This window comes from Mirounga leonina, unplaced genomic scaffold, assembly GCF_011800145.1.
Source record: "Mirounga leonina isolate KUSES-001 unplaced genomic scaffold, KU_Mleo_1.0 Mir_154, whole genome shotgun sequence".
Taxonomy (NCBI): domain Eukaryota; kingdom Metazoa; phylum Chordata; class Mammalia; order Carnivora; family Phocidae; genus Mirounga; species Mirounga leonina.
In genome coordinates, this window is record NW_023270389.1 from 35,725,135 (window position 1) to 35,752,412 (window position 27,278).

Sequence of the window (27,278 nt, forward strand, 5' to 3'; positions counted from 1 at the left end):
TGGCCCCAAATTCCACCCACGACCAGTCATGTTCTCATAAGAAGAAATGTTCTGAAACACATGCATCACAATCTCTTACTTCTGCATATTTAGGCCCTAAAGTTTAGGGGACACCACGACGACAGGTGCAGCTGGACATGCACTAGTGTGTACTGGTCCTTCTTACTGAGATGCCGGTCAGGACCAGGGCAGGAGGATATCTTCCCTGCCTGGCGGCCAGATCCCGCTCCTCTGTATGCCCCACTGGCTCTCGCATGCAACTTCAAGGCTCTCTATGAGACCTCCATGGAATAATTGGTCTTCCTGCTCTCCTGCCTGTTTCCTAAGCTCTGTGCCTGTCCCTCACCTTTCCAGCTGTACTACCCTTTACTCCACTGCTCAGGCCCTGCCTGCGTCCTGGATTCAGTGACCTCTCTTCGTGGGCTGCATAGTGAGACCTCTTATTTCCTTTTTATGTGGCTTCCTTCTCCTACTGAGTTATTGGGAATTGGGCTTCCATTAAAACAACTCTTAAAAATTGGAGGGAAGGAGATTACTATTTATTGAGTACTCGGGTTTACCAAGCACTGTGCTAAGCCCTGTATTTATGTTATATCACCTAATTCTCATAACCTTCCATGAGTGAGGGATCTCCATTTTCCCGTGGAAAACCTGGAGCCCAGAGGTTACATAACTTCCCAGAACCTGACTTGGTTCTAAGACCCAAGGGGATGGATGGCACCTGCGGGGCAGGTGTGCTCTGGGAAGCAGAGCAGGCGGGCTTGCCTGGGGCAGGGCAGCCACGTTGGAAGCAGCAGAAATCAGAGCAGGTGGAAAGGGACCCGTTCTTAAAATGAAGTCATTTTCAATTAGTAATAATGAGAGGCAGTGAGAGCCTGTGCTTTTCAGTGGGAAGAGCGAGCAATTCATGGCTTTCAGGGCCCAGTTTGACTCCCAGATTTGTCTGCTACTAGTTGTGAGCACTGCAAGTTACTTAGCCTCTGAGCTTTAGTTCCTGCACGCATGAATGGAGATGTCAGTCCCAGCCTCACCGCAATGGCTTGTGTATGCGCGCACCAAGCAGAGTAGTTGCCACCTTCTACATGCTAAATAATCATTTCTATGAATATAATTAGGTTTCTCATTACTCCCTCAGAGTCTTCGTCCTCCCTCCCATATTGTGGTTCTCTGTGATTCCTTTCTGTGTCTACTTTATGCTTATGATTCCAGCAACAGAATCTGATGCTTTCTGTGGCTGATGTCATTGAAAAGGCTGATTAGGTTTTGGATGAATGAAAGAAGCTGAAATCTTTGTTCTAATCTGAACATACTTGTATCTCCCATATTGCAGACTCTGGCAAACTTGCAATTGCTATCTGTCATATGAATATTTACTTATGTGGCCGAGGTTTTGGTTGACAGGAGGGATCATTTCTGTTTTTCATTTTTTTCAAAAATCTGTGTTAAATATGATTGTAGGAAGAACTTAGCATCTCCTCAGGTCAATGTAATATCAACTGAAACGAATCAGCTAACCCTGCAGGTACATCTCCCTTTAGAGCTCTTTTCAGAAGACTTATGAGTAAGTGGAATTTATGTACCTTGAATTCAATTTTCCCTGAATCATGTGATGACTTCAGGTAAGTGACACAGTGAATGCGGTACCTTATATTTTGGCTTTGTTGCTCTATTCTCTTCTGCCCTGTGTCCATGACCTGTAAACAGATTTTGAGCACATAAAGGAAGCTTGCTATTTAAAGGGACCCAAAGGAATCCTATTTTAATGTCAGTAATCATCTGCTCTATGTCAGGTGAGGTGCCAGGCATGCTGGGATGTTCCAGGGACGGGGGAGGGTTGAAGCTGGGAGCTAGGGACAGTCAAGCCCTCGGCAGTCAGACCGCACTGTAGAGTGAATTTCTGTGTCTATTGCTCATTGTCTGTAGGGACAGAATTAACTCAGGCTTTACTCGGACAGATCGCTAACCCGGGAGGCCAGTCTGTTGGGTGGGACACAATGACCACCATCTAGGTGTTAGGAGTAGTGGTCATGTGTGGTGGGCAGCAACATCATGGTTCCAGCCACCCAGTCTTTTTGCTCACAGCCAGACCCAAAGGGGAGAGAAGGACCCTGGCTAAGTGGTCAGAGATTTAGGGGGAATAAATGAGCTAATTAGAGAAACCAAGGCCGTGCCATTCATATGGGCAAAGCCAGTTTGGTGGTGGCAGGGGAAGCTGTCTCTGAAAGGGTCCACCACTGCCCAGTGCTTACTGGCTGCCCGGTGTGAGGCTAAGCACAGTGGCTGGCTCACCAGCATGTGCATGGAGCACCTCTCCTCCCTTCCCTCCCAAGGCAGACCCAGCTATGGACAGGGTTGCTCTCTGGTTAAAAGCTCCAGGGACTATGGCTGGGAGGGACATGGAAGGACAGAGCTGACCCTTCCCCACCCCACCCCTGTTCTTAACTTTGGCCAGCATGGTTTTGTACTTGTAAAATATTTCATTTATGTTTGAGCGAGAGAACATCTGAGACGACCAGTGTTACAAAAGGACTCACCTGTTGGCAAAGTGGTGAAATCTACTTTTATGGCCTTCTTTTTCGGAGAGAGCACATAGTCTTTCTGAGACCCTTTTGCTGTCATAGAGCAGTGGTTCTGCATCAGAATTGCCTGGAGGGCTTGTCAGATCTAATTGCTGGGCCCCGCCCCCAGAATTTGTGCATCAGTATGCTGACGTGTAGGGCCTGAGAGGTTTTTTTATTTTTTTATTTTATTTATTTTTAATTTTTTATTATTTATTTATTTTTAAAGATTTTATTTATTTATTTGAAAGAGAGAGAATGAGAGAGAGCACATGAGAGGGGGGAGGGTCAGAGGGAGAAGCAGACTCCCTGCCGAGCAGGGAGCCCGACGCGGGACTCGATCCCGGGACTCCAGGATCATGACCTGAGCCGAAGGCAGTCGCTTAACCAACTGAGCCACCCAGGCACCCAGGGCCTGAGAGTTTGCATTTCCAGCAAATTCCCAGGTAATGCTGCTGTGGCCACTCCAGGGGTCATACTTTGAGAACCACTGTTAGAGAGTGATTGATTGATTCACCATGCTCTGAATGTAAATTTTATATTTTTGGTCAAGTCCACCATTGTTGTACATTTCTTTTACTGACATACTTGTCTGTGTCTTTTTTGAACAGGTATTTTGATGTTGGACTGCATGATTTCTTAATCAGGTAAGCCCATAATTTTTTTCCTAGCTATCATTGAATAGCATGTCTGTAATGGAAGACTGGGATGAAAATAAAATCCTTTTTAAATATCTTGACAAATAATGGCAATTGTATACTTGTCAAAAAACCCACCGCTAACACTATGGTTTTTTGGGCCTCTAAGAATTGCCCATGAAATTATCCTTTTTTGAACAATCAGAGGAACTTCTGTTTAACGGGGTTTATATCTGAAGTGATCGTTTCCCAAAAGCTTTGACAAACTTACTCCAAGTGCTGGGCTCATGGAAAGACAAATAGAAAAGTGAAGAGTGCCAGCTTGCACACATACATTAAACAACCCACTTTTTTTTTTTTTTTATTATGTTAGTCACCTTCCAGTACATCATTAGTTTTTGATGTAGTGTTCCATGATTCATTGTTTGCGTATAACACCCAGTGCTCCATGCGATACGTGCCCTCCTTAATACCCGTCACCGGGCTCACCAAGCCCTCCACCCCCGTCCCCTCTAAAACCCTCAGTTTGTTTCTCAGAGTCCATAGTCTCTCATGGTTCATCTCTCCCTCCAATTCCCCCCGCCATTTTTCTCTTCCTTCTCCTAATGTCCTCCATGCTATTCCTATGTTCCACAAATAGGTGAAACCATTTGATAATTGTCTTTCTCTGCTTGACTTATTTCACTTAGCATAATCCCTTCCAGTTCCATCCATGTCAATGCAAATGGTGGGTATTCATCCTTTCTGATGGCTGGGTAATATTCCATTGTATATATGGACCACATCTTCTTTATCCATTCGCCTTTGAAGGGCGTCTTGGCTCTTTCCACTATTGTGGACATTGCTGCTATGAACATTGGGGTGCATATGGCCCTTCTTTTCACTACATCTGTGTCTTTGGGGTAAATACCCAGGAGTGCAATTGCTGGGTCACAGGGTAGCTCTATTTTTAATTTTCTGAGGAACCTCCACACTGTTTTCCAAAGTGGCTGTACCAACTTGCATTCCCACCAGCAGTGTAAGAGGGTTCCCCTTTCTCCACAACCTCTCCAACATTTGTTGTTTCTTTCCCTGTCCATTTTTGCCATTCTAACTGGTGTAAGGTGGCATCTCAATGTGGTTTTGATTTGAATTTCCCTGATGCCTAATGATGATAACATTTTTTCATGTGTCTGTTAGCCATTTGTATGTTTTCTTCAGAGAAGTGTCTTTTCATGTCTTCTGCCCATTTTTTGGCTTGATTATTTGTTTTTTGGGTGTTGAGTTTGAGAAGTTCTTTATAGATCTTGGATATCAGCCCTTTGTCTGTAGTGTCATTTGCAAATATCTTCTCCCATTCTGTGGGTTGCCTCTTTGTTTTGTTGACTGTTTCCTTTGCTGTGCAGAAGCTTTATATCTTGCTTAAGTCCCAGAAGTTCATTTTTGCTTTTGTTTCCCTTGCCTTTGGGGACATGTCTTGAAAGAAGTTGCTGTGGCCGATGTCAAAGAGGTTACTGCCTATGTTCTCCTCTAGGATTGATGGATTCCTGTCTCACATTGAGGTCTTTCATCCGTTTTGAGTTTATCTTTGTGTATGTATACTAAGAGTATGGTCGAGTTTCATTCTTCTGTATATAGCTGTCCATTTATTGAAGAGACTGTCTTTTCTCCATTGCATATTTTTTCCTGCTTTGTCGAAGATTATTTGACCGTAGGGTTCAGGGTCCATATCTGGGCTGTCTATTCTGTTCCATAATCTATATGTGTATTAAACAGCCCACTTAACCAATTTTCCCTCCATTGAATTTAAGCTTTTAAAGTTGAATCTACTGGTTGTGTTATAGTCCTGCAACTCCAACCTTGTTCATAATTGGAAGAGATTACAGATGGCACTTATATCCTAGTTTATTGGTGATTTTTACCAGAGTTGGCTTATGGGGCATATTAATTCCAAATAGCTATTAAATCAAACAGAGGTTAAATGGAAATATACCAAAATATTAACAGGGTTGGTAAAAAATTTGCATGATATTTTTTCTGCTATCAACTTTGCTGTATTTTCTAGATTTTTTTTTGTATTGAGCATATATTATTTTCTAATAATGGTGAAGAATGGTCATAAAAAAAACAACCTCTTGTCAAAAATATATGTGAGAAGCAATAACGGTTGCTGAAGGACTGTAAGTTAGTGATTACAAGGGAACTAGAGATTATATAGAGTGATTTGCTTTCTGCAAATATGAGACTTTAAATGCTAATTCTGAGTCGGCTAATAAACAACCTGTAAATCCCATGTGATTTCTGGGTAGGTGGTATAGTGGTTCGGCTCTCCACAATGCATGACCATCTTTCTGTGGGCAAGATGCTGAGGGGAAATGTACATCACTGGCATCACCTTTGTCCTAAACCTAGAGCGTTTACTCTGTGCTGCATCACATACAGCGGTGTTCCAAGAAAGGCCATACACGTACCTTGACATTTCTCCAGGGCCTCATCCAAGGCTGTGCACTGAAATCTTTTTGGCCTACCCTAGATCCACGGAATGTGGATTTTCCTGGCTTTCTCCAGGATATCACACATAGATGGTGGTGTGTTAACCACTACCCTTGACACATTAAGGGTAAATGCATTTTAGCAGGAGGGATAAAAGACCAGTGTTCACCGAAAAGGCAGACATGAGAATTCCGTATGTAAACTGACAGGAGAAAGCTGGGAGGGTATATTGAGCGGGTGGTTTGGATTTTTGAGTTAATGTCTTTGGTACTTTGTATCACTGCCATGCCGTGGTTCCCACAAGTGCTTGTGACAGATGCAAGTCTGTACTCGCTTCTGTTCTCTAGTAACTTTCTGGAGGGCGGGGGACATGTCTTAATCGCCTTTCCATGATTAAATTGTATAGAATCAACCTTCAACAAATACTTGTGGCTGGAGTGAATGAACAAAACGAGGCAGAAAGGACAAGGAGGGCAAGGATTAAGAAGAAGCTTTTCAGTCATTTATTCAACAAATAATGATTAAGCCTATCATGTGCCACTTATTTGGGTATGTCTGGGAATACTACTGTGAGAATCACAGGCATTTGATTTAAGGCTTTCCCTGAGCTTATCACTGGCCAGGCTTGTGGTGTGAGGGACCTGAAGTGGGGAGGGGGGATGGTCTGCCTCTGGGAGCCCTCCTCCCTTTCCTTCTTCTGGGCTCCAACCAAATCTCCTATGTTGGATGGGGAGGAAGGAAAGGGTGAAGCTAAGTGCCTCTAATGTAACTGGTGCTGGGATCCCCTTGTCCTGGCAGGAAGCCCTTTTGGATGGGTACTGGTGACATGTTCTAACTGGTCACCTTCGTCAGTGTTCTGTGAAGCAAGCAAAACTGGGGGTTAAGGCTTCTTTCTGTCCTGACATCTCTCTGCAGTTGTCCTTTCGTTTGCTCTGGTAGGGACAGAGCAAATCAGCATGTTTGTTGTTGCATCGGGTTGGGGAATGAGGGGTTAGTTTCTCCTTTTTGCGGGCATTCCCAGTCTCTGTGACAAAGTCTGTTCATTCCCTCCCCCCTCCCACCCCCACATGACAGCACTCTGCCCTAAGCCAAGACTCTGACGTGAAGACTCTTGAGTTCCTTCCTCTACCCTTCTCCTAGTTTGGGAGTTGGGGGATGGAGATGTGGGGGAGAGGTGGTTGCAGGGAGCAGTCAGTTCTCCATCTCTTTGGTGTGGGGGTATTGCCCCTTTATTTGCAGCTCCCTTTAGAAAATGGGTCCTTTCTGGGGTGCCTGGGTGGCTCAGTCAGTTAAGCGCCTGCCTTCGGCTCAGGTCATGATCCCAGGGTCCTGGGGTTGAGTCCTGCATCGGGCTCCTTGCTCAGCGGGGAGCCTGCTTCTCCCTCTCCTTCTGCCTGCTGCTCCCCCTGCTTGTGCTCTCTTTCCCTCTCTCTCTTTCTGACAAATAAATAAATAAAAATCTTTAAAAAAAGAAAAAAGAAAAAAAAAGAAAATGGGTCCTTTCTGCTCCCGGTTTGGGAGGTTTAGCCCCATGGGGACGGAGCACTGTTTCTCATGGGCACCTTAGTGAGAAGTGTTGCCCTGGCACGATGGTCCCCCAAAGCCAGGTTGAAGCGGATAGGGGTGCGGTGGTAGGGGCGCCGTGTGGGGGGTGGATGATGGAATGGCAGCAACTCTCTCAAGAAGTTAAGCTGGGAAGGGGAGGAAGGAAAGGCCAGGCAGCTGGTGGAGAGGGTGGTTTGAATGGGGATTTTTTTTTCTTTTTAATTGGAGGAACTCTTGAAGTTAGCCACCAGAAGGTGTGAAGTGCCCTTTCGACTTAGAGAAAGTGGTCTCAGTTGGGTGGAGAGAAGCAGAGTGTGATTGCCCAGCTGCCCTGGGAGCGGGGAAGCAAAGGTGGTGGTGGCGTGTTTGTCACACCCGAGAATGCTGGCATTTTCCTGGGACTCTGTCACTGGAGAGAACCTAGAGGGTCAGAAGAGGGAGGCGGTGCTGCTTGAATCCTTCCCACCCTGTGTTGGTCAAGAGAAGAAAATAGATTCCCTTTGTAAAAGAGGAGGCGTTGGAGAAATTGGCATTGATTTTTTTTTTTTTTAATTAACTACATTTATTGGCTCCAACAAGCTCTTCACATGTCCTCTGGGTCGTCAGGCTGTATTGAATACTTAGCATTTGGCATGAGAGAAACTGCAGCATGCCTGCAATTAATCAGCTGCATCTTTGACGTTGGTGGAAGTAATGTCGACTTCTCTGGAATGACATAAATTTCCACAAAGCCAAGACCCCTATCTGTACTCCCAGCCTAGGCAACTTCAAGGAGGGGCATGCTACCTTTTAAGTTGTTGGGGGATTTCACTGAGCTGTGCGGGCAGGAAGGGGCTGTCAGGTTTGATGAAAGGTGAGCATTTTTGGTATTGGTGTTTTATGATGACGGTGGGAAAATTGAGTGACCTCAATCCTTCCAAATCTCACAGAAAGCAAAGGAAAGACTTTCAGGAAACTTAAGAATAGCCTCAGAAGAAGACTCTTGGTTGGGGTCCTACAGAAGAAAAAGGGAAAAAGTGTCCAATCTGGGAAGAGAGATTATGGAAGAAAATAGTTCTGTTTCATTTTAAAGGATAGGGTAGCGTGTTTAAGTTCCGCTTAGTTCAGTTTTGGCAAGAAAGTCGAAATGATTAGTGATGGCTGGCTTGAGTCTTGCTGACCAAGGCATTTTTCATTTTACCCAGAGTTGTAGCCAGCCCACCCCTCTAATGGAGGCACACGGTAACTGCTCTGTACCTGCCCATCCCGCCCTTCTCTGAGCTCCTCGTGTTGGCGAATAGTTTTAAGTGATACAGGTTGTCATCATGACTTAAAAGAAAACCTGTAGCCATCCCTCTTCTATGTTGTCTGAAAGATTAAATTTATCTGTTTTCCTTTTACAATTTTTGCATTGCCCTTATGCTTATACATTTAAAAATCAGAAAAATAGCACCTGTATTTCCATCTTCTTTTCTGTATTATTTATACTTAGCTATATAATCCATTTCAAATAAGGATTTTTTTTTTTTCTAAATAGCAAACTAAGTTTTCTTTGCTATTATTTTCCATTTTTATTCTAAAGACCAGGTGTGAATGCATTGGAACCACTAGTTTTGTCCTAAGGATGGTGTCTCGATGTCCTGTCAGGACTAGCAGAAATGCAGAGGTTGGGGGCCTGCCACTGATATTTCTTAGACAGATAGAAAAGGCCACTGAGCCTCTGGCATGGCCCGAAAGCTATCTGAGAAGATCGCCAGAGTTGATCATGGTCGTTAGAAGAGAAATTCCTTTCTCTAAGTGAACAGATGCTGCTTATAGAATGGTGTTCAATATAGTGTAGATTTAATCCTTTGGAAATGCTAATGTTTACATAAAACAGCGTTTGCCCTTTTGAAGCATTTTGTTCTGGTGAGAGAGAAGGTAGAATGGGAGAACTGTCCCCTTCCTGTAGTGCTTTTGTTCTGGTGGTTGATCCTGAGATTCCACCGAGGTCTGGAAGGTCTTTGAATTGCCAGAGGGCAGCGGATTACAGTCCGCTTCTCTTCACTGAATTCTGAAATGAGCAAAGCTGTTTTTGGCTTTCCCTTGGTGACACCCTTTACCCGACCCATTCATGAAACTAGCCCGAGAGCAGAAGAGAAGGGTTGTTTGGGCTAAAAAATGTTGGTGTTTTGAGCTCCATGAATCACAGGGTAGTTTTAACCTCCTTTATTTTGAGTAGCACAAAGTCTACCAGCACATTTGCTGGAGTTAATTGTAGCATTCATGGTGTTGATAAAGAAGTCTGCTCACCATCATTTGAAATATGTCTTGGATTCTGTGATGTGTGAAATGTTCTAAAGAGTCTGCCTTGCATCTTTAAGAAGGCAAGTAGTCAAATGAAAGATTAATTTAGGCTAAAGGACTCCTCCTAAGAAAAAGGAAGAGAGCCAGGGATAAGCCTCCCTCTTTCCTGTGTCTCCTCAGGGTAGTTGATATCTGGTTAGGCTCTGAGCCGCTCTGGACACAGAGAGGTTAAGGACAGGAGGGTGGGCATTTGGTCCTGGGAGTAAGAACCAGATGGTAATAGGAAGATAATTAGCATCTGTATTCAGTCTAGCGATGTAGAATCATATAAATATATATATACACACGTATATATATACGTATTTTATAGATAAATATAAAAGAAAGATAAAACTATTATGTATATATTTCTAAACACACACACACACATACACACACACATGCACGCATGATAACTCAGAGGCAGAATACCTAATTTGTTACATAGGATTTTGGATTTTTAATTTTGCAAATGTAACGTGGAAGTCAACTTTTGTTTGTCCAAGGAGTTAATTTTTAGTAGTGGTATGAAAAGCAAATGCATTGATTAAAAGCGGCTCCCACCTGAGGTGAGACTAAACTCTGTGTCTTGGCAGTTCTCGCGAGGCCCTGCCGATCGTCTCTGGGTGGCACCCGGAGGAGAAGTGCCTCCTGGGGGCCACTGAGTCGTTCTGCAGCCACCTGCTCTTCTCCGAGGCCACTGCAGTAGGACAGCATTCTTTTTAAACCTTTCTTTCATTCCACTTGCGGTGTATGAAAACCAGCAGCTGATGAGCTGTGCGGTGTTCTGGGAACAAAGTGTTTTTAAATAAGAAGTGAAGAACATGTGAGTGAAGGAAGCCAGATTCCAAAGCAGGTCCCACAGAGACAGTTAATAAAAATGCATGCAGGGCCCTGAGGAGAAGCTATCCTGCTTCCACGGGGCTCTTCCCCCCCACCCTCCACGGGGCTGTCCTCCCCTCTTCCACAGGGAGGTCCCCCCAGCCCTTCCACGAGGCTGTCCCCTCTTCTGTGGTGCTGCCCGACTTCCATCATTGTTCCTGTGTCCAGTTTCCAAATGCTGTTGAGTCAGCCTCCTCAACATCTTTCACATCACCCTTTCCTTCCTGTTTCTGGAGAAAGTTACGCCCTTCTGTCTGTAACTTGGGCCTCTTACCTCCTAGAGCTGTAGCGAGGTGTGATGGTGAATGCCAGTAGCTCAGCTCTGTGCCTGGACACCGTGGGGACTCAGTGGGGGCCAGTTTGTCCCTTCCCCTCCCGCGCCTCACCTCTGGAATCCGAGTAGCAGGGTTTGAGTCCTGGCCTCTGTCCTTCCGCCTGTGGGACTTGAGGTAGCTCAGGACCCTTTCTGAGCCCTCCATGACTCATCTGTAAGGTGACTACGTACCTGCTGCTGTCACTCCCTCCTCAGAACGAGTCAGTGCTTCTCTTGCCTTCTGTTAAAGCCAGGCTAGACCCTCATGTTCCGGGCCCACCCAGTTGGTCTTCAGGCTGCTTTCCACCTCGTCTCACCATATTCCTCTTTGTGCCACCACCAAATGGGAACAAATGCGGCTTTCTGTCCCTCCCCAAGTCTCCTGGCTTCTTTCCTCAGCTCATGTGTTCCCTGCGCTGGGATCGTCCCCCCTTCCTCCTCATCCACCTCCTGGCCCCCTCCAGTCCAGCTCGGTGCTGCTGCCTCCAAGCAGCCTTCCTCTTTCTCCCTCCATAACACTACTTCCCAAGCTCCCCGCACCACGGGAATCTGCCGGGATGTTTTAGATGCGTGCGGGCCAGGAATCCGTGTCATTACTGCTTGCGCCAGGTGACCCTTATGCTCAGGGAAGTTTGGAGCCTACAACTTTAAGCAGAGTTCTTCTTGTGCATGTCCTACATTCCTCCTCAACAGTGAGCTCTTGGAGGGCAGGCTCTGGGTCACGTGTGTATTCCCCATAATAGCCCAGGGTGTCTGATGCCCAGAGGGTCCTTTGAGAGGCCCAAACCTGCCGTTATAAAATAAAGAAGTCCTGGGGCGGTAAGGCACACCACAGTGACGATAGCTAATAACACTGTATTGCAGATTTGAAAGTCGCTGAGAGCGTAGATCTTAAAAGGTCTCATCACACACACAAACATTTGTAACCAGGTGAGGTGATGGTTGTTAACTAGACTTACAGTGGTGATCATTTTGCAACATACACGTGGGTCAGATCTTTTATGTTGTATACTTGAAATTTAATACAGTGTTTGTTAAAAGATACACTGAGGCCTATGAAAAGTTTGAAAAGTTTATTTGAGCAAAAATCGAACCAGCTAGGACAGTATGCAATCTAGCCAGAGAGAAAGGAGCCCTGAGGAGCTATACAAAATGAAAGACTTGCATGGGCGGCAGGAAAGGGAACAAGGAAGCTAAACTTGGGTTAAAATGGGTTGGTTTTTGCAGGGTCACTTCGCTTGTCTTGCTTTAGGCGATGGCAGGGGTCTATGGGGCACATTATCTAACTTGCGCTGATCAGGTGATTCCTGATTGACTGGTTTAAGAATCCATTTCTGGAAGAGCGGAAACTGCCATTAAGTCTCCGTTCGGTGAAGTCTCTATGTGGGACTTAGCATTAGCAACTCCATTTTGGGCCTGTTGTCTTGTTTTTAATATGTTAAATGACAGTTGTATCTCAATTTTAAAAAGGTAATGCTTTTCCCATAAAAAAAAAAAAAGAATAAAGCAACAGATTGAGGAAGTTCCTTTCCTTCATGATCTGGCTGCAACCAGTGTCCCCAGTCTGAGTAACCCAGGGACACAGAGCGTAGGTAGGAGGGCTGCCTGAGCATTTGGCACCATTAGTTTTTTTATGTTTGAATAAATTGTGACTCTCAAACACGTAAGGGACTTAGTAGCCATGTCCTTATCTTTTCATGTAACCTGTTTCTGCCACCAGGACCTGGGAGAGAAGCAGTGAGAAGGTAGGCAATGGCCTGCCCTCACTTGGCTTGCACTGCAGTGGGTGGAGACAGAGAGCAGACAAACAAACAAGTGGGCACGGGGACTCCCATGAGGTGACGGAGGGGCAAGGGCTGAGAGCCACTTGTGACAGCACGGGTAAGGTAGGAAGAGCCTCTTTGAGGCAGCTGGGGACACTGAGCAGGGATGTGAGTAAGGAGAAGGAGGCGGCCAGAGCAAGGTCTGGGCTAGGTTGTTTCTCGGTAGGGGGAAGGGCAAGCTCCAAGGCCCTGAGAGGACGAGGAGCTACATGGGGAACAGAAGGAAGGAAGCTGGGGGGGGCTGCAGGATCATGGAGCGAGGAGTCCAAGGAGGCCAGGAGGCAGAGGCCACAGCCGGACTGTGAGGAGGATGGGGTTCCCTTTTAAATGTCGTCAGAAAGGAGGGGAATAACATGATTTGATTTATATTTTTCAAAACTCACTGCGACAGGCTTAGCTGGGAAGTTAGTGAAATTGGGATTTTTGAACCTCAGCCGTCACCATGCTGCGCCACCACAAGCTGGAGCTCGGTGACCCAGGCCCGTCCTTGCCCCTCAGGGAAGATTCTCTGACCACCAGCTGCTGTAAAAGCTGCTCTGTTGAGTAACAGTAACAGCCCTAAACTATCCTTTAGTTTCCCTCTGTTAATGTTTGCTTGGCGTACTGTAAAAGGTGCAGTTGTGCACGTGGCCTGTAACGTGGAGGCAATAAAACCCTGGTGGGACATGGCAGCAGACTCTCTCTGGAAGCATGGGCAGCTGGAGAGAGTGGGTCTGGCGCCAGGAGCTTCCCTCAGGATGGAGGGCTGCAGCCTTCTCCTCGTCATCGATGACTCTCGTCATCGTCTGGTCTTGGGAGGGCCCTGCTAGCCCGGCCCCTCGCTCCTTCCCTGGTACTTTACCTTAGGCCCTCAGTGCTCTTGCCTTGCTGCTGCTGCCCTTGGACGTCAGCCACTGTTCGGACGGGAGGCCTCCTACCTCCCCAGCACCGGCTGCCCCGTCTGGGGCGGCCTGGAGCAGAACCCCATCCGGTTTGCTCATGAAAACTGTTGTGTAATGCGTGGGTGTATTCTCTGCTGTGTTGTCAAAAACTGAGCCCCCCTTCCCAGCCTCCCGCATCACGGTCCCTTTCCAAGACAGTTTTTCTTATTTATTCTCCAGACGGAACCCCTTGGAGTGGTTTACGGTCCTTTTCTTTCCTTTGGAATGGCCTTGACAACTCTGTTCCACGTTACAGTAATTTTCAGTTCTTAGAAGATTTCTCAGATCTAGTCTTGCTTCTATCTGACTGCTACCACTTTTGAGGAAAATGTTTTTAGAATTATTCGTCTTCGTGGCTGTGCTATAATAGGTTTGTTAATTAGAAAACCCAGATTAAAAAAAAAACAAACCTAAAAGAAAGCCTTCATGCTCTGAGAGTTGAAATGCATAATTCACTTCCTGCCATACATAGCTTCTATGAATACAGATGTTCCAGTAAATAAATGTATCTTAAAAAAAAAAATGAAAAGGAGCCACTGGTGAACTAATTGAGAAAATTTGCAATGTAGAGACATTATTTTAAGTGTAAAAAGCTCTGAGTCAGGGATGCTGCTGAGCAAGACAGGCTGTAGTTCCATGGTCTAAAACTAGTGCAGATGGGTTACTTACTTGACAGGACATTTGTTAAGTAATGATGGTGGTGGTGCCCTTTTTTTGGAATTCTTTTTCTGATTCCCGGGATCATTGTGCCCTGTGGGGCTTCCACACTGGGTGGAAGGCAGAAACTTGCTTTCCTTCACTGTGGCAAGGGTCTCAGATTCTGCCTGCCCTCTAGTTAGACTGACGAGAACAGGTGTGTGCAGGTAGGACCTGGGATGCCTTCTGCCGAGCCTGGCAGCAGTGACGTCCAGCTCTGAGCGGCAGAGCTCTGGGCTTGGGGCTCCGCACCCGGCTCTGGTGATTGTGGGTCGCTCCCCTGAGCCAAGTGGTGGGCACAGTAGGGTCCCCGTCGCTTTAGGGGGTAGTGTGATTTGTCAGCAGTTGCTGACTGCATCGCCTCCAAGCCTGGCTTTGAGACCCTTTCCCAGAGACTGTGCAAACTGCCGATCCTTCTCTAATCAATCCCTTTCATATTCAGACGAATTAGAGTGGGCTTGTTATTTGCAGCTACAACACCTGGTAGAGTTCCTTATCCAGGTGTTTGGGATGTGTAGCGTGGTGGGGTGGGGGCGGCGGGGGTGCTTTGCCCACAAGCCACTGCAGTTCCGTACACAGCGGAGTTAACACTGCAGCGGTTTCTGCATCAGGACAGAACGGTGTGTGGAAGGGCCAGCACACCGGGTCGGATAGAGAAGACCACAGCCATCGTCTGCCTCACTGCTGTCTTGCTGCATTGGCTTCATGCAAGTGTCTTCTCCTGTTTGGACCTCAGTTTCCTTATTTGTGAAATGAGGGAATTATACCCGATAACTCCAAGGTCTCTTCCAATCTCAACAGACTTTGATAAGCAGCTTTGGTGTGTTTAATATTAGAGGGTCACTTCGGTTATCCAGATCTGCACTGTCTACTATGGTAACTACTCCACATTATTTATTATAAATAAGATATAAATTGATTAAAAGTCAACAAAATTACAAAGTTCAGTTCCTTAGTTGCATGAGCCACATTTTAAGTGCTCTGTAGCCACGTGTAGCCACAGGCTATCATAATGGACAGTGCAGAGCAGAGATAGAACATTTCCATCATCACAGAACATTTTCTTGCCTAACGCTGGTCTAGATGATGATGCCATTTGTCTATTTCCCTTGTAGAAACACTGGGTGTTCTGTTGTATTTCTGCCCGCCTACTTGAATGATCAACATCCACCTTATTAGCATTCAGCTTGCCTCAAATGGGACTCCTTATTTACCTCCCCCCACCATGATGCAACCCTACTCTTCTCCGCCCCCCCACTCCCCGCCACTGCCCCATCTTAGAGGGTGCTGCTCTACCCACACCAACCCAGGGTAGAAGCCTTGGGGTCATTCTGGAAATGTCCTTCTTCCTAACACCCTACATCCATTTCCGTTCCTAAATTCTGTTAGTTCCTCCTATAAATATTAACTGCACATGCCCTCTTTCCCTCATTCCTACTCTGTACGCCATAACTGAGGCCCCCATCATCTTTCACTTGCCTTCTATTGTGAACCTCACCTTTATTTTCTTCCTCCTTCCAGTCCGTCCCCTCAGGCCACCGCCAAGGGTACTGAATCAAAATAGCCCAGAAACAAAAGGCAGTTGTTTTTTGTTTTTTTTTTTTTAAGATTTTATTTATTTGACAGAGAGAGACACAGCGAGAGAGAGAACACAAGCAGGGGGAGTGGGAGAGGGAGAAGCAGGCTTCCCGCAGAGCAGGGAGCCCGATGCGGGGCTCAATCCCAGGACCCTGGGATCATGACCTGAGCTGAAGGCAGACGCTTAACGACTGAGCCACCCAGGCACCCCATAAAAGGCAGTTTTAATAACTGAGGGAGGAGCCCTGTCCTCCCTCAGTTATCTGTTCAAGGGCTTTTCTAGACCTAACAGCCCCATGAGCAGGCTCCTTAAACTTCCTTCTGTTCCCTGAGCAAGACTCACTGGTTCATTTTCTTTTTGTGCATGCTGTTTCTGGTTCCTTCTTTCTACATAGGCCCTATTAGCGCCTGGTTCAGAGGACACCTCTTTTGCAAAGCTCTGCTGACTCCCCTGAAAGAGCTAGATGCTCCCCCCTCCCCCCGACCAACACGCTCGGTCTTGACCACAGTCAGTGGCTTGGGGCTCAGGCTTGGGCCGTCTGGGTTTGAGAGCTGGTTGCATCACTCTTGACTCCACGACCAACCAGGCAGCTCTGTACTTGACTTTTCTCATCTGTAAATGGGTAGTAGAAGTAATACCCACTTCCTGGGCTTTTTCTGAGGATTAAATGACATAATACACATCAAATGCTTAAAATAGTGCTCAGCACAGAGTGAACACTTAATAATCATTAGCTGTCATCATCATTATCGTCACACTTGCCACCCCTGTGGACCAGAACCGTGAGCTTGGTTTCTTCTGCATTTTCCTTTGAGCACCTGGCAATGGATGATGAGTCCATGGTTGGAGATGGCTACAGTCCAAACGCAAGTCAGCTCTGGCACTTACTAGTTGTGTGACCTTATCAGCTAGTTATTAAATATTACTGCTTCAGTTTCCCCTCTGTGAAATGCTTCCTTAGGAAGACAGTCAGGTACTTCAAAAATCGGAGTTAAACCGAACAAATAAGGAAATGCCAAATGGGTGACATCAGTCATTCTAAATGTATGGATCCATTCACTTCTTTATCGAACAGTTTTAGTATCTGCTGCCCCCTGCTCAGTGCTTGGAACCCAGTAGTTAGCAAAGAGACATAGTTCCTACTCCCATGGAGCTTATGGTTCAGGAGCCAAGAAGTGTTTGTCAGAGACCACGTCCATGTCTGGGAAAGGAGAACAGCCAGTAGTGACAAAAAGGACAAACACATGGTCCTACAAGTGCGTGTCATGAGGCACCCAATCCAGAGTGGGGCAGGAGCCAGCCACGGGGAAGGTTCCCCCAGGACGCAGTGCTTGGGGTCGAGGGTGGAGGGAAAAGCATACACAGAGCTCTGAGGTGGAGAAGCAGGGTGTATTCCAGGAGGAAGAACAGAGAGAAGGTCCTTGTGGTTGGGGCACAGAGTGAGGCTGGGAAGTTATCCTGGGCCAGGCTGTGCTAGGCCTTCCATGCTATTCGGGCCAGCCAGGCCTAGATTCTCAGCAGTAACTTGGGAATGAGCGCCTGAGCAGTTGGCTGGGAAAGTGTAGCTATAGTTAAAACTGACATATGCATGTGTATCCTAGCATGTTCAAAGTCTTCACTTGGATGATGGAATCGACATACTGAAGAGAAGAAACTTTCAATAGAAAATGTGTAGTATAGCCTATTTACTAGAGTAGAAGGATCTGTTGTGAGGAATATTATCACCAGTGTTCATAATACCAACATCTGCAATGATGTACACTTTTGTATTAATTAGAGCAGATTCATTTGCATCCAGATGCTTTTACCTAAATGAGAAGAATGGGTGACAGTCTACTCAGTGAGCTGGGAATCGGGTATACCCTGCAGTCTGTAGGAATAAGGAGTTGCTGGTTTACTGGAGAAAAAGTGTGATGCTGGGAGTCAGTATAGTGATTTACTTCTCCATCATTTGTTTTGGAGGATTGTCAAAATCCCAGTGTGCTCATGGGAATGTTACTCCTTCAAACATTACTTATTAAGAAGTGCAGCCTTGGAACCCTGGGGTTGGCTTCTAATATTGGTCAACATTTAAGGTCAAGTTCTGTTGCGGTGAAGATACATGCCATGAAGCTGGTGTGGGTCAGACAAAACACTAAAGTGAGCAGGCTGTGAAGAATGGGGGCAACTTGCTCTGGGCCAGGAGCTTGGTAGGGCACCAGCCTCGTACCAGGAGGTTGGTATATGCTAAGAGTTATGTAAGACTTGCTTCTCAAGTGTCATGGGCATTTTCTCCATACTCTGGCTATTCCGTACCTTTAGAGCCCCCTCTGGTTTTTGGAGAATTTCTGGCCTTCTGAAATCGACCTCCTGAAAGTACAAGTCAAAAGTCACTTTCTGGGTCTCCCTTACCTCTAGGGTCAGAATGTATCCCAGGCCCTGCCACTCCGATGCACCAGAGAGGCAACTTTGATTCACAAGAGAGACCAAGACCCCACCGAAGTGTTTCTGGTGAGAGTGGTAGAGAGATGTGCAGCTTCTAGATGCCGCTAGACTGGGTTCCCACCCACTGCCAACAGTGGTATCCACAGAGCTGTCTGTTGGACCAGTCGTCTCCTTGCCTGGCCTGATTTGCTGGCCACCCAGATGCTCTGTGACCTAATGTCCTTGAAGAAATTCATTTTCTGCTTAAATTAGCTAGAGTGGATTCTGTTGATTGCAACTAAAAACTCTGTCATACTATGCAGATGAGCGAGGTCAAGTATGTATCTCTACAGGGCAAGTAGCCCTGTTCTCATGGCAACTCAGTGCTGAGGAGGGACCTCAGGAATCACAAGGTCATTGGATAAAGTTTCATTCTTTTGGTTGTCGTATCAATTCAGGTGTTTCGCTGAAATGTGAGGCCAAGAAACTTGAAAAACCTCAGGTTATATAAAATTGCACACATGAAAAAACAACAGGATTTATGGAAAAATAGAGTTGGCTAGATCACTTGAAACCTATGTAACACTGTCCAGGGCACTAAGAAAAACAATAACAGTCCTAATAAAAATATCAGCACAACTGGGAAGTCACCCTGATTCCTAGGAAATAAATATTCTGGTAAGGATCTAGTAAATATGCTACCTTTCTGGTAGAAGGGGATATAAGGAGGGGCCCCGACCCCTGAGTTCTGGAACAAGGGCAGAGGGAGGTGGGGGGAAGGCACTTGTAGGATTTATACAACTTGAGCCACGACTGAGCTGGGTGTTTTGTGTTGTTCTTTTACACAGCGTCTTAGAGAACTGTGTCCTCAGTGCTTCTAAGAGCATGTGGCCCAACTAGGCCAGTGGGAGAAAGGGGCGGGATGAGCGGGTATCTGGCGCAGCAATGTAGTCTGCTCTGTTAGTGAACTTTGTGTTTGGATGCTTTTACTTGGGGCATAAGAAAAAACGCATATAAACTGACATAATTTCTGTTTTATAAGGACATTGTTCTCCTATTTACCAATTCCATCGGAACTATGATATTTAAAGAAGCGTGTGTTATTATAGACCAGATCGTATTTGGATTTAAAGGGTTCTGTAAACCTGAAAAGGTGGAGGACCGTTGGTCCCTGTTGAAAGTGATCACCCAGCATTGATTAAGAGGAGGAACCCCAGTGGAAGAGTGGCTACAGAGAAGAGGAGTAGCATCACAGTTAGAAGCACAGGCTGTGGATAGACCACCTGGGTTTGAATTCCTACTCTCCTTCGTACGAGGTCTGAGCCTTGATTTTGTCATTTGGAAAGTGGAGATAATGATGCTGGCTGAAATTTGTTAATGCATGTAAAATGCATGGAAACTACTTAGCTCCCCAAGGGAGGACTTTTGTTGTTGTTGACTTCTCATCCATTTGTCTACAGCCATCTGCTTCAAGGATAAGGAGGGAGAGCTCGTAGGTGGTACCTCTCATGGGGTCCAACAGGTGCCCAGTTCATATTTGTTGAATTTGAATCCAATGAGAAATATCCACACAGACCACAACCAACACTCTTTGCGTTCCTCCTAAGTTGGTGTGGAAACTGCTTTGGCACAGACGTGGGATGACCTTTATTTGACAGAAGAGATTCAGAAACACATTCTGGCCTGGCAGGCTGTGAATCCCAGTGCTCTGGAGTAAGGTGAAATCCCAAGGGAAGGTCAGACCTTTGAAACAGATCCTGAGGAGAAAGGAAGACCAGCTTGCTGCCTGGTTTCACTGTGACCAGGCCGTTTAAAATAAAAACACTTTAGAATCTGAAAGCCCACAGCATCTGTTTCTAATTGAAAGGTTATTTGCAGACAATATGTTTTTCATAGAGTGACATTTGTAAGTGTTCATTAATACATTGAGTCTATTGCAGTGAAATCCATTTTGTAAATGGAAAGAGATAATTATTTTTGAACCTTTTAATCACTTTTAAGCAAAATAATGCACTAGAAAGCATTTAGCTGAGGATGTGCATCTGATTACCTAAGCAAATTATTCAGCTGGGGTGAGATGCAAATCTATATTGTCTCCTTCTGCTCTACTCACTTTCTCTCTAGGTTCTGTGACATCTTTACTCTCATCTGGTACTTCAGACACCCATGATTCTAGTCCTGGCCTTTTCATTTATTCCAGGGCCTTGAGAAAGTCACCAGAAGTTTCTGGACATCAGTCACTCATCTGTAAAACACCTTTTGATTTGAAAGGTCTCTCCTAGCTCTGATCCTATATAATGGCAGAATTCTGTGACTTGATGAAAGTGGACAGATTCCTGTAAACAGTTGAGCAATCCAAGAATTGTGGTCTTCTTGAGACCCCATATCTGAGTTTAAAATACTAGATATTCTGTTTCATTCAGCATCATGTACAGAGCTCCTGCTGTACACAGAATATATTAAAGCCAGTGAGGGGACAGAAGAGTGACTGCTTAATTTTTCTGTGGTCTAGTTGGAGAAGGAAAGCAAACACTTCTGACATAATGAGAAAGATCAAGCCAGTCTGAAATGCCAGAGTTCAAGCGTTCTCTAATTGTGGAATCTGGAAGGAAGGAAGAGTCCTACCAGAGAATCTGGAGAATGGGACACAGTCCCAAAGATAATATTTATAATTACATAATGGGACTTGGAGTTATACTGTATTTGGTGAGCCAAATCTGGACTATTTATCTTCTGTTTTTTTTTGGAATATAGTTGTGTGGGTCTTTCTCCCTCACTCAATTTATGAGTACCTTGGATGCTTTTCTTCAAAATTTGTGTTTGAAAATTCCCATGACATCTAGGATAGCACTTTGTTTAAGGTAAATATCTTGAATGGCGTAACCCCCCCCCACCCCCCCGATTCTCACTTTTTGCCCCTACCCGGTGTTCATTGGCACCTGAACTTGAGCACGACCAGGAGAGGTAGTCGGGTGAGATGGAGGCAAATGACACAGAGAAGCTTGGCTCTCTGGTAGGTAGCTTTGCTGTTTGCTTCAGAAGATAGCATCTGTGGTTATGGTCAACCCCGGGGAAGCAAGGGTGACTGACACAGCTTTCTCACTGGAGGCAGCTCTTTGGCTTATGTCTGGAGATAGTCTTTGCAGTGTTTAAATATGTTTGCAGTTGCCTCTGAGATCTGCGACCGATAACAGCCTAAAGCTTTCACCTGCGAGGGGCTTCGTAGTCCCGTAGCTGAGCATCGGGCTGGGCAGGCAGGTGAACAGCAGCTTGCCCACCATGCGTTTCAAGTGTCCCCATAGGTGTGTTTTTGAGAGCAATGGAATCCAGCTGCGCCGTCGCTGCCATCGGCTGGGGATCTTTAAAGGGGTTGTGGAGTCCTGCCAGTGCAGCTATTGGATCAAATGAAGTTGAGGGATTTTCTCTGGTTTTGATATCCCTGGCTTTCTCTAATGAGAATATTAAGAGGCTGGTAATTTCATTTCATTAAAATTTGTTCAACTTCTGAGAAATCAACCCTGACTCTAAGAGCTAAAAACGGGCCTAGCATTGATGAGTCTGTGTTGGCACCTGGCTGCTCGGTGTGGTGTCACAATGAAGAATGCTCACCGGTCGCTAACATCACTGTGGGAGGCGGGGATGGGGGAACCATTGCTGCCTGTCAACCCCAGAGAGCCAGTGGGAGAACTGGGAGTGTCAGGCTGTGGCACGAAGTGGAAGAACATCTTCTCACACCTGCTGGCTGCCCCAGGACTCCGCTGAATATGCCGTAACTTGCTGAATGCCCTCCTAGCTGCTCTTGGTAATGCTGAGCAGGCACCTGTGGGCCCAGCCTGGCATCCGACTCCTTCCTGGCTCTCTGATGGCTCACGTGGAGCCCCATGGGTTTTCTTTTCAGACTTCATACTGTGTCACTGCCCTGGTGCCCTGGGGGATTTGTGCGCTCCTGTCATATTTAACTCAGTTATCTGAGGACATGGAGTGATCATTATTCACCCCACAGGGAGTAGAGATACATACACTTTTTAATAGAGTCTTGCTGTCTTTTACTTATTTACTTGCATGCCCTTTTTATAAAGCAGTCCTCCACCCCATAAATCTCCCACTTCTTATGCACACAAGCAATAATAGAATTCCTAGAGAAAGCCCAGATATATAGGATTTAGATTTACTGATCGCATCAGTGCCAACATATGCACAGAGTTGTACCTCCTGTGTCTAACTCTGTGGCTATTGCCAAGGACTCTCCAATCCCTCTTTGCTTTCCATGGATATACTAATAGTAGAACGCACCGTTGGATGTTACCCTTTGGTAGAGGTTTGGCTCTGCATCCACATTTTCTTACCTAGTCTTCCTAACGAGCTGCCTGCTTTTTGTAAGGTTGCCTGGTTGCATTGGTGTGCCAGGGAGGGGCACAGCGGCCTCTCTGGGACAGAACCAGTGGACACGTGGAATCCTAGCCCTTGGGAGGGCTGCTGCTGTGCATAGAGCTCTGGGCTAGAGGACCTGGCCTGTGTCAGTCTCCATTCCACTGTCTGCCAAGGGAAGACGGGGCCTAAATCACAGAATAGATCTAGGTGGGAGAACTGAGTACCTTGCAAAGCAGTGTATGGCTGGTTATGGGCCTATTGCTTTGACCGTCTGTGCTCTAATTCTGTGGGGGCGGGGGACTGAGAAACAGGGTGATCCCTTCTTGCTGATTTCTTAGGTAGAAAAAAAAATGCACCCTGTTTTCAAGGATGTCGAAGAAACATAATAGATATATAAAAAATAATCTGTCTTTTGTAGGTGATGATTCTCTGGACCTTGGCTGGAATCCCTGTGGTTGGGGGAGGGAGAACGGTAGGAGAGGGGAAGCCAGTCAGCTTGGTGTATGGATATCTCTGTCCCCACTTCAGACATCAAGCATGGACTGGCCTTTTATAACAGGAACTTCTTTGAGGGGCTCACTTTTTGTTTGTGTGTGTGTATGTTTGTGTGTCTCTTTATGCTATATCTGCATGAAATAGACGGCAAAGATTTTGGTTGAACATTTTTTTGCAGTGGGGGAGAATCCTTGTGGATAGCATACCCCTGGGTGAATTTCCGAGAGCCAAAAAGCAAAGTAAACAACATTCCAGACCAAACCAAAATAACAACAGAAAACATGCAAATATGCTAAAAGCATTGCAACCAATAGGACTCCCTCAGTTGTGAATTACAGGGCCTGGAAGAGCCCCTGAGTGTGCTCAGGGGTGATCCTAGCAATCCCTCAGCCAGCAGCCAGCAGCCTAACTCAGAGAGAGCAGCTCCAGAGGGGCTTGGAGCGTATGCATGTCAGGTCTAGCCACTGCTTGTCGCTAGCCCTAGCCATCAGAGTGCTGACCACTAACTGGGTTGGCTGTCTTCAAGTGGGGAAATGTTTTCTTTAAGAACTGTTTTCTTCTTTTTAGTTGGGGAAAATACTTACTGTGGTGAGCATTGCATAATGTATAGAATTTTGGAATCACTATGTTATACACTTGAAACTAATGTAACAGTGTATATCAACAACATTTCAATTAAAAAAAAATACTTTTTGGGGCACTTGGGTGGCTCAGATGGTTGAGCGTCTGCCTTCGGCTCGCCCTTGTGATCCCAGGGTCCTGGGATCGAGTCCTGCATCGGGCTCTCTGCTCGGCGGGAAGCCTGCTTCTCCCTCTCCCCCTGCTTGTGCTCTCTCTCTCTCTGTCAAATAAATAAAAATAAATAAAATCTAAAAAAAAAAAACTTTTTGAACAAGTGACATAGTCAAACCGTGGGAAGGATGTTGGTAATACAAAGACAAATAAATGTTGATTAGCAAAGATACAGTATGTGTGGAATTACCTTAATATGATGTGGCAAGTGATACGTGGAAGTTAAAAACCAGAAGTAAAATTTGTTTTGGGAGCCCAGATAGGAGAGATTATTTCAACCTGGGAAGTCCAGGAAAATTTCATGAAAGAAGTACGGTTTGAAAAATAACTAGCTATTGCCTAAATATAATTCCTTTTTCCCCTACTAAATAAATATGTATTTCCTACCAAAAACAAAAACTTCCAGAGCTTTAGTGAGCTAATCACTGAAGCCACTGCTATGAAGTATACAAATAACCATGTGAATGCTCTGAGACATTTATGTAAATTTAGCCCATTCCAGCACACAGACCCCCATCATCCCTCCACCCATCCAACCCAAAGCCTCTGGTTTCTCTTGTTTCCTGGTGGTTCAGTCACTGCTGGTATCATGAGGATGAGTTTCAGAGCCTCTTTCTGATGTCCCTTCAACACTGTTTGATCAGACAGAATGAGTCCAACTCACCCCAGTTTCCCAGTGGGGAACACAGCTGTCACAGCTGTCTGCGGTTTTCATGCACGGCCACCCCATCGTGCTGGGTTCAGGACCACATTACTGCTAGTGGACTGGGAGCTTTTCAGCATCTGCCTGTTAATGGTTAGATCTCGCCTGCACGGTGTCATGTGCATCCAAGAGGGCAACAGCTGTCCTTTCTCATTTAAGGATTTGTGTATTCTAATCAACAGAAAGTTAGGGTCACTGTGGCATTGAGATAACGGGTATGGTGCTAATACAGGTAATGAGGAGAGTAGCAAAGACACCTGTCAAGTCATTCGCCCCGCGGGCTGCTGTTCGAGTTGGACCTTTGCTCTGATGCCACATTTCTCAACCTTGGTACTGTGGGCATTTTGGACAAGACACTTGTTGGTCGTGGAAGGCCGCCCTGTGTCCTGTATATGTTTGTTTTTTTTTTTAAAGATTTTATTTATTTATTTGAGAGAGAGAGAGAGCACGTGAGAAGGGGGAAGGTCAGAGGGAGAGGCAGACTCCCTGCTGAGCAGGGAGCCTGATGCGGGACTCGATCCCGGGTCTCCAGGATCATGACCTGAGCCGAAGGCAGTCGCTTAACCGACTGAGCCACCCAGGCGTCCCTTTTTTTTTTTTTTTTAAGATTTTATTTATTTGCGAGAGGGAGAGCGAGCGAGCATGAGTGGGGGGAGGGGCAGAGGGAGAAGCAGACCCCCCGCTGAGCAGGGAGCCCGACGCGGGACTCGATCCAGGGACTCCAGGATCATGACCTGAGCCGAAGGCAGTCGCTTAACTGACTGAGCCACCCAGGCGCCCGTGTCCTGTATATGGTTTTTTTTTTTTTTTTAAAGATTTTATTTATTTATTTGAGAGAGAGAGAGAGCATGAGAGGGGGGAGGGTCAGAGGGGGAAGCAGACTCCCTGCTGAGCAGGGAGCCCGATGCGGGACTCGATCCCGGGACTCCAGGATCATGACTTGAGCCGAAGGCAGTTGCCTAACCGACTGAGCCACCCAGACGTCCCTTTTTTTTTTTTTTTTAAGATTTTATTTATTTGCAAGAGGGAGAGAGAGCGAGCATGAGTGGGGGGAGGGGCAGAGGGAGAAGCAGACTCCCTGCCGAGCAGGGAGCCCGATGTGGGACTCAATCCTGGGACTCCAGGATCACGACCTGAGCCGAAGGCAGTCGCTCAACCGACTGAGCCACCCAGGCGCCCGTGTCCTGTATATGTTTACAGCATCTCCGGCTTCTGCTCACTAAATGCCGGTAGTACCCTCAATTGTGACAACCAAAAATGTCTCCAGACAGTGGAAACTGGGCTGGGCTGGGGAAGGGGTAAGAATTGCTCTCGGTTGAGCAGCACAGGTCTAAAATAAAACACCATGCCTGGTTTTGAGCTGTACATAAAAGAAGATGTGAAGGAGGTGGCCATAGGGCTTCCAGTTTTAAATGAGGTCTTTCTGTGGCCTCTGATACAGCCTCACCCAGATGCCCACAGTAATGTCTAGAAAACACTGAAAAAGAGGAACATGGTAAACCTTGGAAAGCAGGACTAGAATTGAGTCTGTTGTCAAGAGTCAGTGAGACGTCTCCTTCACCATGGCACACAGAACTGGTCTGAGAGAGGAAATAGTGCATCCTGTCTGCCTTGCCCGGCTCAGAAACCCGTGGTCCATGCCCACCAGGAAAACAGACTGCCCTCCTCCTCCAGCACATAGTTGTATTTTGTCCCCATGCAACTACTGCGCTCTTCCTCCATTCGTAAGCACCCTTCTTCCTGTACCAACATGGAGCCCCCCGTGATAGCTAAGTAAGTCGGCAGGAAGTAGGGGGACATGGGGGCTGACCGTCAGTGGTGCCCGTCCATCCTGCATCGTCCATGAGGCGCTGTTGGAGGTGGAAGTGCCCACAGAAGGGGCCCTGCCAACACTCGGGCCATTGTCACTTCATTGTGTCATGTCAGTTTCTTGATCAGCTGGGCAGGGAAATGGGTGGGAGAAAATGCTCCCCTGCCCCGCCCAGAAAGATGAACCACATCACAGAAGACCTGTCAGAAATTTGGAATTGGACTGCGTGCTGGCACCTCATTTTGTCACCACGTGTATTGCCTGCAAATGAGATTTGGCTGTTGCTGAAGACGTCAGAGAACAAAGTGAAAGGCAACAAACATTTTGTCTTTTTCAACTGAAGAATAATTTGGAGAGAAACTACAGTCATTTGAAATCCTCCTTCATTATTAATTTCATAGATACTTTGTGGTTCTGGGTGTTTTGTTTTGTTTTGTTTGTGAAAAAGATGCATTTTAGATGCTCTAAAATTTTTTTAGTGATTTTCTTTTCTTCATAATTAGAAGTAGTGATTAGAGTATCTTTTATTTTTTATTTTTTTTTAAAGATTTTATCAGAGAGAGAGAGAGCACAAGTAGGGAGAGTGGGAGGCAGAGGGAGAAGCAGGCTCCCCACTGAGCAGGGAGCCTGACATGGGACTTGATCCCTGAGATCATGACCTGAGCTGAAGGCAGACGCTTAACTGACTGAGCCACCCAGGTGCCCTAGAGTATCTTTTATATTACCTGACATTTTTCCTTTAAACAGTTGTGTACATTTTATATTCTTTGCTTTTCTCCATATAGGCTTTAATCAGAATGGATTCATTGTGTACCATAATTTACTGTTATAGGGCATCATGAATGTGAATTATTTCCATCACTGAAATATAATGCCCAGTGTAATATACAAAAGAAAGCTAAGAGCAACAAACTCTTTGACAGATATCAAGTTGTTGATAGATGCTAAGTCTGAATACATTTTACTTCAGCTAG

General features: G+C 46.0%; 1 protein-coding gene across 1 annotated transcript in view; it reads left to right on the forward strand.

Annotated features, from left to right (window-relative positions):
* HHAT (hedgehog acyltransferase) overlaps positions 1-27,278 on the forward strand; it is a 348,920-nt gene that overhangs the window by 195,199 nt on the left and 126,443 nt on the right. Inside the window, exon 9 of the mRNA XM_035010478.1 lies at positions 3,170-3,205. Within this exon, the coding sequence (XP_034866369.1) occupies positions 3,170-3,205 (36 nt within the window). The remainder of the gene's footprint in view (positions 1-3,169; positions 3,206-27,278) is intronic.